Source organism: Cavia porcellus, unplaced genomic scaffold (genome assembly GCF_034190915.1).
Source record: "Cavia porcellus strain 051 isolate PalLab524CR breed Dunkin Hartley unplaced genomic scaffold, mCavPor4.1 scaffold_27, whole genome shotgun sequence".
Lineage (NCBI taxonomy): Eukaryota > Metazoa > Chordata > Mammalia > Rodentia > Caviidae > Cavia > Cavia porcellus.
In genome coordinates, this window is record NW_026947510.1 from 20,951,084 (window position 1) to 20,965,569 (window position 14,486).

Here is a 14,486-nt window from a genome sequence, read left to right on the forward strand (position 1 = left end):
TAGCTTCTTCCATTCCTGCTTCCAGATGACAAAATGAATGCTCTATTATGCATTTAAAACAGTACAACCTCCTCCTTCTTGGTAAATCAGAGCATAACCATGAGCTGTCAGCTGATGCAGTCACCTATACACTACAATCACAGGGAAAAGAAACTGCCTTGTTAAACAGATTTCTCTCGAAAATTAAGATCTTTCAACACTTTACCTTTCGTTCTTCTTTATGAAAAAACTACTAAATACATAAAAATATTACTTCTGGAGTAAAATTTGTGAATATAATTAATATTATAAAAGAGACTAGAATACAGTGAGAAATTAAAGCTAAATAAGTAGAAAAAAATGTGCATATCATAATATTTTTACAGTATAAATGCATCCAAACAAGCACCTGCATCTTGGGTATGGACACAGACATAACAAGCTGCTCTTTTTCATGCTTCTTAAATTCACATCCCTGCTGTTCTGTGAAAGGATGAGAGCACCTGTACTGTCAGTTTTGTGACATCACATGATGTACCACCAAAGGAGGGCAGGTCCCTCCTCATAGCCAGTGATGTACAGGAAGCTGGCAAGCTTCTGGACATCTTAAAACCACCATGACATCAGCTTACACTGCGAAACTCAAAGTGCAAACAAAATCTTTATAGAACACTTTGATTTTCTCAGAGGTTTAACACTACTAATGGAACATCTGCTTTGGAAATGCTGTCTAGAACTGACAATTTACAGATTAACTCCTTTTTGCAAATTAAGGGAGATATATTATCTTTTAGTAACAGAAATATATAACTCAAACTATTGTTTTTAAGATTTTTATATGCTTCAGATATTCTAAGATTCCTATATAGCAATTTTAAATATTAAATAGCCTGCAGTTACAGGTCCTCACTTTTAAGTAAATTATGACAAGAGATCCTCAAGTTCATATACATAGTTCATGCATCAACAATGGACTCACTAAACAGTGTTTCACACATAAGGTACTACTGTCTAATGTAAGCAGAGATAACTGACATAATACAATATGAATTCATTCAAGGGCATTACTGACTTTCTTAACATATTCTTATGAACACTATAAAACTATAAACATTATGTTGTCTTAAAAAGGCTGTCAAGCACAGAAGGATTACTACCGACAATAGTTTCAAAACAAAATGAATTTTATACTTCCTGCCTTTCAATGTTATGCCACTGTCATTCATAAATTATTAACTCTATCATTATTTACCTATCATTCTGTAAGTTAGATTTTGAACCAAGTTGAACTTTCTACGCCACTGCTCTGAAATGAAACTGTTTTAGAACAGTTTGGCTCAAGCCTCACAAACTCTTCCAAGCCTGCTATTGCCCATGCAGACATAGAAGAATTATCATGGCTTTTCCATAGGTAAATGATTTTCACAGTGGCTGTGAAGAGTGTCCTTGTTACTTTTCTTTAAAATAGATATTCAATCTCACAGAGATAAATATTTAATAGAATATCATTTAAGTAATAAATTTAGATTGGTTTAAGTACTTTTCTAAAGATCCCTTGCAGAACATTCTAGCTCTGTCTGCTACAGACAACATTTCTACATGTGGTCTTTAAAATCCCAGATTTTCTTTTTTTTTTTTGATATTCTTCTGTATTATCCATTTATTTACCCTTTTTTTTTTGTCTTTTTCGTTTTTATCGGTACCGGGGATCAAACTCACGACTGCCTGCTTGCAAGGCAGGCACTTATGCGGCTGAGCTAAATCCCCAGCCCCAATCCCAGATTTTCTTAATGTTAGCTCCAAAAAACAAGGACACTGCAGATATACTAGTGAAAAATACTTTATGCAGACAAGAAGTTAAAATATCCTAATGTCTTTTATAGACCAATAAATATATTATATATATATATATATATTCGTTTGATTTTCTCATGAAATATAGTATGTTAAAATGTGAATTACTGTGCTCACTTTGGCAGAACATATATTAAAATATGAATTATGACTAAGCTTAAAAGTAGAGTTTTCCTTTTATATTAAAGACATGTACTTTATGATTTAAGTAATTCAAATGATATGTTTTAAATACATTTTATCTTACAGTATACTAAAATCCATTATTAATGAACCTTGAAGTCTGGTATGCTTATGTTAGCTACTAAACTAATTTTTCTGTGTTTGCTATACTTTGAATTTTGCTTTACTAATTGTTAAGTAAAATATAACCAGAAAGATTATCTTAACTTCTCATTGATTATATTAGAAAATTAATCCCTTCATTGCCTTAAGTGATTTGCTGCTCTTCATATATCACACAATAAGCTACCAGAATAATTCTGCACTTAATTTCTTCCTTGGCAATTTAGGAAAATATGAGGCATTCTGTGCAATGAGCACTGTTTTTTCTAAAAAGCATCCAACTAGTTCCTTTACCTTGGCCAGGAAAGCATGTACTGAATTTAGAGAACAGTTTGGTTTTGGAAGTCAACCTGTCTTCATGTCTAAAGATTCCAATGAAATCAGTGGCTGTGTCGACTACTCAAGCCCTATACTAAATTATATGGATAGGAAATAATTATTTCTTTGTGTGCCTGAGAAAATTAAAATTGTATGAACCTGCCTCGATGAATATCCCGAACCCTACAGAACCAGGTCATCTGTTATCAGTAATAAGCCAGTCCTATGTGAAATTAGCATATTTTGAAAACACTGGGTTGATACCCATGGATTTAATTATATTTCACAAGTGAATAAATAAGATAAATCATTAGGATTTGCATTAGTAAATTTTTCAAAACAATGTTCACCAAAGTTTACTTAAGACTTTTGTTGAGCTAAATTCAAATTTTAAGTTCCCTGTTTTTTCTGAATTCAGATTAAACAATAAGGAAAAAGTCAACATTTACTAAAAGGAATTTTAAAAAATAATTTAGTGGTCACAGCCTCTTCCTAACACTGTTAACAGTGTATCAGTTAAAGAATTTTGCTCAATCCTTTCATTCTACTGAGCCTACAAAGTGAAATGAAGAAAAGTATATGATTTTCTTCAATAAAATTTTTATTTTTAATTTTTTTACTTTTAGCAATATTCAAGCTTAATAAGAGTTAAGTGTTCAACAAAATTTCTTTCTAAAAATATCAGAAAAACATTTTAGACTAAATGTTACTTTTCACCTGTGTAGTTTCATTTCTTCTAACAGATTTTCTCAGATGGCAGATTTCATTCACTTGTAAACACTACTTCTAATGGAATGAATTAATAGTGTTAACAAAATTGCTTTGTTAACTAAAAATAGCAATACTGATCAAAAATTAGGGATGGCTTTCCTAAAACTTCTATCCTCAAGCTTAAAAAAAAAAAAAAAAAAAAAAAAGATTCTCAATCCTAACATCATATACTTGGCTCTGAGCTTTGGCTTTGGGTCAAATCACTACTCACAATGCAATACAAGGTCAAACTTGTTAGAATTTCATCCTAAAGGAAAACATTGATTCACTGTCGAATCAAAACATTTTCACTTAATTCCAAACAACTAACAATCATTTTTTTTTTTGTAAACAGAATTCCAGATTCTACTAAATGAACCAGAAGGGTGTTTTTCCTAGACTCTTTTTTGATACAATCCACTTTCTATCTCAAACCTATTTTGTTAACATTCATGGCTATAAAATAATTAATTCTTAAAACTTACCACTTGGAGAATGTCTTCATCTTTTGGCATCACACTAAGTTCCAATGTTGTACCACTGGAATTAAATATATTACACTACTTTAGGAGAGGCAAAAGTATTTAATGAAGACTTACAGGAAAAGTAGTTCACTCAAATATTTTTAAAATAAAATAATTTAATTTGGGGTTTTTAAAATTTTAGTTTTCAAGAACCAATCATTAGAACAAAAAGAAGTACTTTTATACAGGTAAGTCAAAATGTGAAGAGGGCATCCTGCCATATGTTTGTGCTATTTATAATCGGTCAAGTCACTTCAATGTGCTTCAAATTAGAAATATAAAGTATGTTACATTTATATTAAATAGTTCTAGGACAAAACTCAGTAATGCCAATATACTATTTATGGTTTTGTTCAAAACACAAAAGAGATTTTTATCACATTGTCTATCAAGTTATAAACAACAAAAGAACCCTCAAATTTAGCCTTTTTAAAATTTGGTATTCCTAAGGATTAAATCCACGGCCTTATACATGGCTAAGTCATGAACCACTGAGACCTTCAAATTTAATGTCTGATGCATTACTAAACATCCTAATTTTGAAATATTATTTCAGCTCAGAGTAAAGGAAATCAGTTCACTATCACAACTACTGAAATGATTTATTTTTAACAACAATGACAATATCAACTCAACTATTTGCTTTCAGCCCAGTGATCTAATTTTAGAGCCTTTCAGGAACAGCTCAAAATTTTGTTTTATTTTCATGCTGTATATTTTCTGTTAAACACAACAGAGAAGTCTCTAGTTTAAAAGGGAGGCTTGGAGGACAGGTCATAATAAGAGGGCTTGTCTAACATTGGCAAGGCCTTAGGTTCCACCTCTAGAACTTCATACCAAAAAAAAAAAAGTAAAAGGAAGAGACTAAACTGAATCTTGTGATCCAGAGTTACATTTAGATATAGATATAGCGAAGGTAGTGCTGTTATCTCCATCAAGTGCATCAACAGCTCTTTTTAACAATATCCTCTTTGTCTTCCAATATAAATCAAATTAAGAAGCAAAAAGCCAAAACTTTAACATCTAGTAATTTACTGGTGTTTCTCCATGGTAGATATGAACTATATTTTAGGTTCATAAATGCTAAGAAAATGGCAAACCAGGGAGAATAACAGATTGAAATAAATAACCAGTAAAAGAAGGGGCATTTGCATTTCAGTAGACTTGTTGGAAAATGCATGTTGGCATTTAGAAAAATTCTTCTGCAAGAATACATTTTTACATTAGTATACTGCAGAATCACGGTAACTGTGCTGCATTAACCACTTCTACCAACCACAGACAAAAGGAACATAATTTTTAAAAAGAAAAAAAGATACTGGAAAAACAGAATTTCTCTAATTTTCAAATTGCTTTTACTGGCTGAAAATTGAAAATATTACAAAGTATTATTTACTTTGAAACTGGAAGACCTATACCAGTAACAAAAAAAGTTATATAGTTTGAAGAAAATAAAGATCAAATTGTGATCACTAAGAATATTCTAAAAGAAGATATACTAATAAACATGAAAAATCCTTAAGTGATAGGCTGACAAAACTATTGGTGTGTATATGAAGATTACAATTGTTGTGAAGAAACTAAAATGCTGTTCCATCTGCTGCTGCGTCATGAAGAGGCTTTAAATTCCTTGCCAATGTTACAGGCAAGATTGTAAAGTTGTTTCCTTTGCCTGGCATGGTGTGCAAGCCTGCAATCCCAGCTATTTGGGAGTCTATAAGGCAGCAGGATTCCAAATTCGGGCTCAGCTTGAGCAGTTTATCAACTTACTGAGATTCTATCTCAAAATAAAAAAGGGCTAGGGATATATCTCAGAATAAGTCCCTCAATATTTTATCTCTAATAACACTAAAAAAGGGGAAAAGTTGTTTTCTTTAAAAATTTTATTAAATATTAAAACATTTAAAAGAATACTCATGGCCATGTCATTTAACTGTACAAAATAATTAACACATTAGTATAACTAATTTAGACTATAACACAAACTGCTTTAGATTAAGTCTAAAAGAGCATGACAATAATCTTAGAAAACAATTTCATCAATTATAAGAAGGTGAGTAAAGCTAATAGAAAACATTAGCTAACATCACAGTTACGGTATTTAAATCTGAAAAGAACACCTTGTAACAATTATGATCTGGAAATCAGATCCAGATTGCTGGCCTATTTTTGACAAAAATCCAGTATGATGACCCCTTTGGATATGATTTATGATTTCTTGAAATTCTTCAAGTGTATGTATAAAACAGACACAGTTGGACTAAATTATCTTTAAGGCTCTATACACAAGTCATTCTATAAAATGTTTTTTATATTTAGAGCTCAAAATTCTATTATTCTACAGATTGTATTCTATTATTCTACAGATTGTAGGTAGACAAATGAAAAGAAATGCCCTGCTATGTCGGTTAAAACAAATGAATTTATAACAGAAAGTTTATTCAACAAGAATATTCAATAAGAATATCTGATACATTAAAAGTGATGTACCGAAAGAGGTTTTAAACTATGTTTGCATTTACCTTAAACATTATATATTTGGAAATGTAAAATGTGTGCCTTTCAGACTGAAGTATTTTAATCATAAATCTGCCAAATCCGCCCAAGCAAAGTCATCAACTAAGTTATCCTTAGGTAGATTATTATTGGCAAGCCTCAAATGCCACTATAAAGTAAGTTCCACATCTCCACAACACCTCCATTCCTTATAAGAATATTATATAAAATCTATTCACTGTATTGACTAATAAAGCCTGTCTTTGGCCAAAATTAATTGTGTTTCAAGCGTCTTACCTGTTCTGAATTAGAGCAATTACTTGGGAATAGGTTTTTCCGATGACACTTTCTCCGTTGACTTTAATGATTCGGTCGCCTTCAATGAGGAGGAAAAAAAAAAAAAACCCAAAACACATGAAGAAGTATGAAATAAAATAACTTTTGGAACTATTTTTGAAAATGTCCTTCTGTGAAATGTGTACAGTGCTGGAGATGAGACCAGAGCCTCATGCATGCAGTCAAGTGCTGTAGCACTGCACACACCTCAGCCCCAGGAGGTGCCTGTTTCTAATAACCTTTCCTTATTAATTTTGAAAAGTGACTCCTTTTCATAAAATGAATGTAAATTTTAATATATACAGTTTCTGATGAAATACAGCCATGTTCTAAATAAGAATTCTAGAAGTTAATGGATTTATAGACTTCAAAAGGTACACTCACCAAGGGACCACAACTACACTGGTTATAACCCAGCTGTTTTCTGCATTATACAAGCACTGCTAGTTTTTCCTCTGTTGTCACTTCTGTTCAGAATATTACTCAATGGATTTAAAGTATTTGATTTTGCCCAAGTCTTCCAGCTTATTTTCTTGTAGTATTCTTCCAATCTACGTATTTGTCTATTGACTACTCTATACATGCTTTTGTCTTTATACATGTTAATGAATAAATTAAAGGGGAAAATAAATCCAGTTATTCAGAAAAACTCAGAGGAAACAGCATAGAGAGAAAGGATAGAGGAAAATGGCAAAGAATAGAATTTTTATGTGTTTACAGGATCCCTACTATATCTCAATTTTGCAACATTTAATTATGAAAACTGAGACATTATATTTAATGAACTCCCACATGCACACTAATGTGCATCACATTGGTGATATTTAAATTAGGCTTATTTTACATAAGACGGAAAAGATCATTAAAGTTATCAATGCACAGTAATACTAATACTACCAAACAGCAATTACATTCAGCTAATCAGAGTGCATCCAATGATGCTTGCAGATGAAGGGAGCTTACAGATCCACTGGAAACCTAAGCCACTCTGTGCTCCAAATCAACATGCCTTTGCCTGACCAAACCCTTCTAGAAGTAGAGATCCAGATTATTTCAATTGTATCAAATCAATACCCATCACTTTGCCATTTTGAAATCATCTGGGAAAAATGTGGTATATTAAAAAATACCTCTTCAAAAAGGTCTCCATATCTGTCCTCTGTGGGACAGTTCCACGATTCATCAATTTATATTTTTTCTGTTCAAATTCACCAACTTGAGTATCAAAAAATGTCATTAGGTTTCAAATCAGTAATAACAGATGTGAGAAAAAAGGAATAAATACATAAAAGGATAGAAAAGGAAAAAGTACAAAATACAATGTAGGAAGCGTGAAAATTAAAGGCATTGTTAAAAAACTATCAGCACCTGTGCATAATCCCGCTTCAAATGCAGGTCCCCCTTCTTTAACTTGTTTAACAAATATAGTATCCATTGGTTCCAAGCGGTTTCTTTGTTTTCCTATGGGATAAAAAGCCCAAGACAAAATTTTATTTCACAATATTTTATCAAAATACCAAAATATAAAATGACTTTTAATTGAAACAATTCACTTAATTGAGAGATCATTAAAGTATTAAGCATATATAACTGAAAAGGATGCTAAAATCATAATCCTGGAAGTTCTGCAATAATACAACAGCAATCACAAAACTGTGATGGTTTCCATTTATTGATTTATCCTATGTATGTTACTACACTACATGTTATACACATGCCTTAGAACAGTTGAGTTCCATAGCAAACAATTATTACTGCCCACCACTGTACAAAAAGAAAATGAAGCTTAAAGAAATTAAGTAAACTCTCCAAGGTGACCTAACAAATTTGGCAAAATTCAATGCATAGGTGAGGTGCTAAGCATTAAGATATAATAATTGGCAAGATATTTTTCTTCCCTTCAGGGACACTGGCAAAAGAAAGACAAATAAATGAAATACTTAAAAAATCAGATAAAAAATGAAACATATTCTTGGGATGAGGAGAACAAAATCAACTCAGTAATATAGCCCATATTGCACAAGTTGTTGTCCATGGATCATCTACATTAACATCTAAGGTGTTTGCTAAAAATGAATGTTCTGTGGTCCAAATAATTCCCAGGTGATCCTAATACCCACTAAAATTTCATGTAACAGTTTCAGCAAATACAATAGAAGTCAAGGAGTGAAATTTCAGCTAAGTGATAAATACATCTTAAGTACTGTGGGGAGACAAGAAGGTGATTAGTTGTACCTAGGGTAGCAGCATCAGTATCACTTGGGAATGTAAGGAATGCAAACTGTGGGCCCTGCTCCAGGACCCCCACACCACCCCAAATTGGACACTCTGAGGTGGTGTGTGCACACTCAAGTTTGAGAACCACTGAAGTAGAAGACATATTCCAGACAACTGACAAGAATATAACTGAGACATACACAGGTGTACAGTAATATAACAGCACTTGTTAAAAAGAAATACTGGGCAGAAAATGAGTGTCAAGTATAAAACACTCATCATTATTGCAATACAAAACAATTTTTAATTAAAGTATTTACACAAAGGTGGCTCACAATAAGTTTCTTAATAATGGAATACCTATCAGCAGCTCCCTTACACACTTAGCTATTTTCCTTTAAAGCAACAAATGGCTAACTCAATTACTTAACAAATTACAGTAGAAATCATTTCAGAAGCAAGGAGTCATAGGTTCAATTCCTTGTTTTTCCATTTTAAATTCTTTATATGTGCCAGAGTTTTTCTTCACAGAAACTATGACTTGGTACCTAAAATTACATTTTTATTTTCTTACAGGTGTGATATGTTTCTCCCAGTAACATGGACGAATGGGAAGCTTATCACGCTCCCTAATATTCATAGTGTCTAGAATCAATCAGGCATTTGGTGTACAGTTATTAAATAAATTAGTAGTGTTAATTCACGAAAGTCTCCAAGATGGACTTTATGATCCTAAAATTGCCAACTGAGGAAGAAATAGAGACTAAGCAACTTGCAACAAACAGCGTAGGAATCTGAGCCCCAGTCTGAATTCAAATGTGGCATTACCAGGTGTTTCTAAAGCAGCTGACAGAAATTCATTTGTCAAGCTTTGCTCACTGAATAAACATTATCCATGTACAATTACAGTCATGAATCACATAATGATATTTTGATCAGTGACAGATTGAATATGCAATGGTGGTGATAGCCTAGGTTTGTAAAGCAGGCTATCCCATCCAGGTCTGGGTAAGTACACAACATGACATTTGCACAGCAACAAAACTTCCTAACAACACATTTTACAGAAAAGACTGCCACTAAGCAACACATGACAATACTTTAAAAGAAAAAAAACGTTTTTTTCAATTTTAGTCACTCAAATGCAAACTGAATTCCAATCAAGTTGGTAATGAGTATGGGTCCTACTGTAGCCAACCCAACATTTATAATAGTTGGCATTCAAGGAAAACTATCTGTTTGGCTAGAGAATTCAAGATTCAATCAGTTTTGTTGAATTAAAACATTGCTTTTATGGTAAGATTTAGATAATGAAAGAGAAGAGACATTTTTCTTATTGCTATCTTCTACTCTGGTGTGTCTCAAACGTAATTATACCATACTTATATTTAAAAATACAAAATGCAAATGCCAATCATGAATTCTAGAAATAAAAAGCTGGTTGGATAGCAATACAGTGACTTCTGAAAATTCTGAAAGAAAAGTTCACTTACACAGAATAGAGTTGGTTCAAAATAATTTGGTTATAATATCTATAAAGGAAATACTAATTTTGCAATGACTGCCATTGTAAAGTCAGAGATATTTTGCGATTGACAAACCTGTCATGCACTATTCCTGAAAACATACAAAGATGGAACAGGTTAAAAAAGAGGCCAGTCCGACACTAAAGCACCATTACATCTGCTGGGAATTGTACTTTTGATCTCATTTGCTGTCTGTTTTGAACTCTGTCTTAAATTCTACCTCAATATTGTTTCCACACTCTTTGACTCTGAGTCTTAAATACTGGGATCATTAATTTTAAGTGTCTTCTTTTTAATTTATGTGGTCTGCAATTTTATTCAAACTAAAAATCAAACATTAAATGGGTATCATTCATTCTCCTGGGTGTTTATTTTTGAGTATCATATATAAAAGTAGCCCACTCTGATTTGCAATGAATTATAATTTAACAGGAAAACTGATTCCTTTACTTTCATGTATCATTATTTAGCAGATAAAAACAGCTTCCCTGGTAATCTCTAGTAAAAACCTCTTTCAGTTTCACACCTATACTTCACAATTTCTCAATTTTTAAAAAACATATAAAGCATGTTTCAAATAAGATATTGTTATGTAACTTATTCAAGTGTCATTTCCTTTATATCACCAAATTATGTACAAAGAAAACGCATCTTTTCAGCATGTACATGTTATTAAAACTTTATTTTTAGAAAAGCTAAGACAAAAAAATGAATGATCTTATGGGGATGAGAAAGGTTAAAATGATTTAGCTGAAGTTGTATATTGCATTTCAAAACAAAAAGAATGCACACAATTATACACTGCAGTAATACAATTAATTGAGGGAAACAAGTTGAATAAAAAAATTAATACTATATAGGTAGTAGCTGTCATCCAAATACTGAATGTCCCAACAGAGTCCCCCCCCCCACCATGGAGTTTTATTCTCTGTGTCCAATATAACTCAGTAGTTAAGATCTCATGCCCAATAGTGACACTGTATAGTTTAAAATCCCAGATCTATCATTTATTTTCCATATTTTGCAACATTTGATACTTAAACTAAGGATTATTGTTCACTGATCTGAAATTCAAATTTAACTGGGCATTCTTTATTTTATCTAGCTATATCCAAGTGATTTTACACAAATTATTTATAAATGCCCTAGTCTACTCAACTGAAAAATGGGGATGACAATAATTATTTTTCCCTGGCAAGTCTGCTGCGAGCAGTAAGAGAAATAATCCACCAAAGTGCTATATAATATCTAGTACAAGCAGGTATTTAATGTACATTATTATATATTATTATGCTGGCCTGATTATAAACCTTCTAAAGGTTTATATATTGATCAGGGATCAGTTAGGCTAGGTAGTACAGAACTGGTCACACTGAAAGTCATCAACAAACAGTAGTTAAAGGAATATTCCTATTATGAAGAAGCTGTGAATATAAATCAAAGGAAGAACACAAAAGAAAGTAAAACAGTAACAGAGACTGTGCTAAAAAGAAAATTACCAGTACCTCTATTATGAACTATATACCTTCCAAGAAACTGGTGTTTAAAACCAAAATGCTCCATTTCTAGTTCATCTTTAGGACCTGACCCAAGATGGTTTAAATTTCTAATGACTTCCTTCTTTGAACAAAGCTAAAGTCAAAATCATTTGCAACATATAAATTATTTGTAATTAAAGTATTAAGTACACAAAGCAAACACAGTAATTTTACAAAGAACAAAGTCTGAACTATGCCAGTTACAAAAGGCTAATGAAATGGAGACCACAGACAAATGCAGTGCTTTTTTTAACAGACTGAAAACGCAGGCCTACTTTACACAGGAAAAATGTCCCACTGCATCAAACAGAAGCAAAATAATAGAAAATAATGACTGGTTGTCCTGGAGGTTTTCTTCTGAGTCCACAAACTAAATGAAATAGAACTTGATAAAATCTAAATCTTTCCTGCCTATTTAATGACAGTTTTTTTTTTAAAAGTATTTTCTCCTTTGAATTCTTTGTTGTTGCAGGTTTTTTGTTTTTTCTTTTTGAGACAAGATTTTACCCTGCAGTTTAGGCTGGCCTGAACTCACTTTTAGCTCAGGCTGGCAGTGAACTTGCCTCAGCCTCCCAAGTGCTGGCATTACAGGTATGGGCTACCATACCTGGTTTCTTTGTAGCTTTTTAAAAAATCCTCTATTTCTACATTTAAAAAGATTGATACAGTAAAATGTACTACAATGTTAAGTTAGATAAATGAAGAAAATGCAACCTTCACAAAGGTTACAATTTAAAGAGATAACTCACCTAATGAATATCAAACATTGACTAAGGAAAATAAATACTTATTAAAATTGGTATCTATTTTTTCAGATTAAAAACCTGCAGGGCTAGGGGTGCAAATCAGTGATAGAATGTTTGCCTAGCATGAGCAAGGCCTTGGGTTCCATTCTCAGCATGGCAAAAGCTAATAATAAAAAATAATCAAAACCCCAGTGTCAACTAAAATAGACACAAAATTAAGTATGAATGATTTTAAAAAAATCTCTACTTCTCTTTATGGAGAATAAATTTACCACATATGGGGGACATGTAGATAGTGCATGTATTAGAATTCACTGATATCAAAGTCAGTCTAGTGGTTATTTCTGGAGGAAGTGGAGTGGTACAAAAGGTCTTAATTATATCTGCCATCACTGGTGTCAAAGGGAATGGGGCAGATGGCTTCACTGCTAAATTCTACGGAGCATTTTAAAGAAAGAAAAAAAAAAAAAAACCTATTCTTCTCAAATTATTCCAGAAAAGCTGAAAGAAAGAAATTCTCCCAAACATTTTACCAAGTCAGCACTGCCCTACTAAAACTAAACAAGGACAAAACAAAAAAAGAAAATTACACAGCAACAATTATCTTTGATAGACTTAGATGCCAAAATCCTCAAACAAAACAAAACAACACAACTAGCAAATCACATCCAACAGCATATTATTTACATGGTCAAGTGGAATATGCCCATGGATAGAAGATGCAAGGATGGTTCAGCTATCAATAACCAGGATGTACCACACCAAGAGAACAAAAACCCTCCAAACACTTCGATATTGTCAAAACAGGCATTTGATAAAATTCATCATCCTTTCATAATAAAAAGCAAATCAGGTATAGGAGGAATGTACCTCAACACAATAAAAGCTATCTATGAAGCCAACAGTTAACATTAATTGAATGTGAAAAAACTGAAAGTTTCCTAAGATCAGAAATAAGACAAGCATACTCCCCTTTCATTGTTATTATTGAACACAGTACTAGGGGCTCTAGCTAATAGCCCAGCAACAGAAAGAAATAAAAGACATCTAATTGGCAAAGTCACATTGTTACTGTCTGCAGATCATACGCCTTATATGTAGAAAACCTCCTAATCGCTACCAAAAATTAGAACTAATAAATTCAGCAAAATTTTGTCAGGTATAAAACCAATATACAAAAATCAATACTATTACTATATTCCAATAGCAAATATTCTGAAATAGAAATTAAGAAGGCAATTCCATTTATGATAGCTGCAAAACATAAAATGCTCAGGAATAAATCTAAGCATAAGTGACAAATCTCTACAACAAAATTATAAGTCACTGCTGAAAGACAGTCGCCACACATGATATCTCATGTTTATGGACTCAAAGAATATGGTTTACAATGTCCACACTACTCAAAACAAGCTACAGATGCAAATGCAATCAGATGCAATGGCATTCTACACACACACACACACACACACACACACTCTAAGTAACCAAAGCTACTTTGAGTAAAAAGAGCAAAGTGGGAGGCATTATATTACCTGTCTCCAAAATTTACTAAACAAAGGTGTAATAATCAAAAATTATGGAATTGATATAAAAATAGGCACACAAGCAATGAAACAGAATAGAGAACTTACAAACAAACCCATGCATATACAGTCAACTGATTTTCAACGTAAGTGCTAAGAACATGCACTGGAGAAAGAACAGGTTTTTCCACAAAAGGTATGGGAAAACTGGGTATACATATGCAAAAGATAAAGCTAGACATTATCTCTCACCAATTAAAAAATCAACTCAAAATGTACCACAGACTTGACTATAAGACACGAAACTAACAGAAGAAAACTTATGGAAATATTTGAAGATATTGAAAAGGGCAAGGATTCTTTTAGTCAAGGCACCAAAAGCCAAGAAAAC

The 14,486-nt window shown here is 32.3% G+C and overlaps 1 protein-coding gene across 1 annotated transcript in view; it reads right to left on the reverse strand.

Moving 5' to 3' along the window:
- Positions 1–14,486, reverse strand: part of Arhgap21 (Rho GTPase activating protein 21) — a 133,702-nt gene that overhangs the window by 47,780 nt on the left and 71,436 nt on the right. The window contains 3 exon segments of the mRNA XM_063238023.1: positions 3,672–3,726; positions 6,504–6,582; positions 7,911–8,003. Of these exon segments, the coding sequence (XP_063094093.1) occupies positions 3,672–3,726; positions 6,504–6,582; positions 7,911–8,003 (227 nt within the window).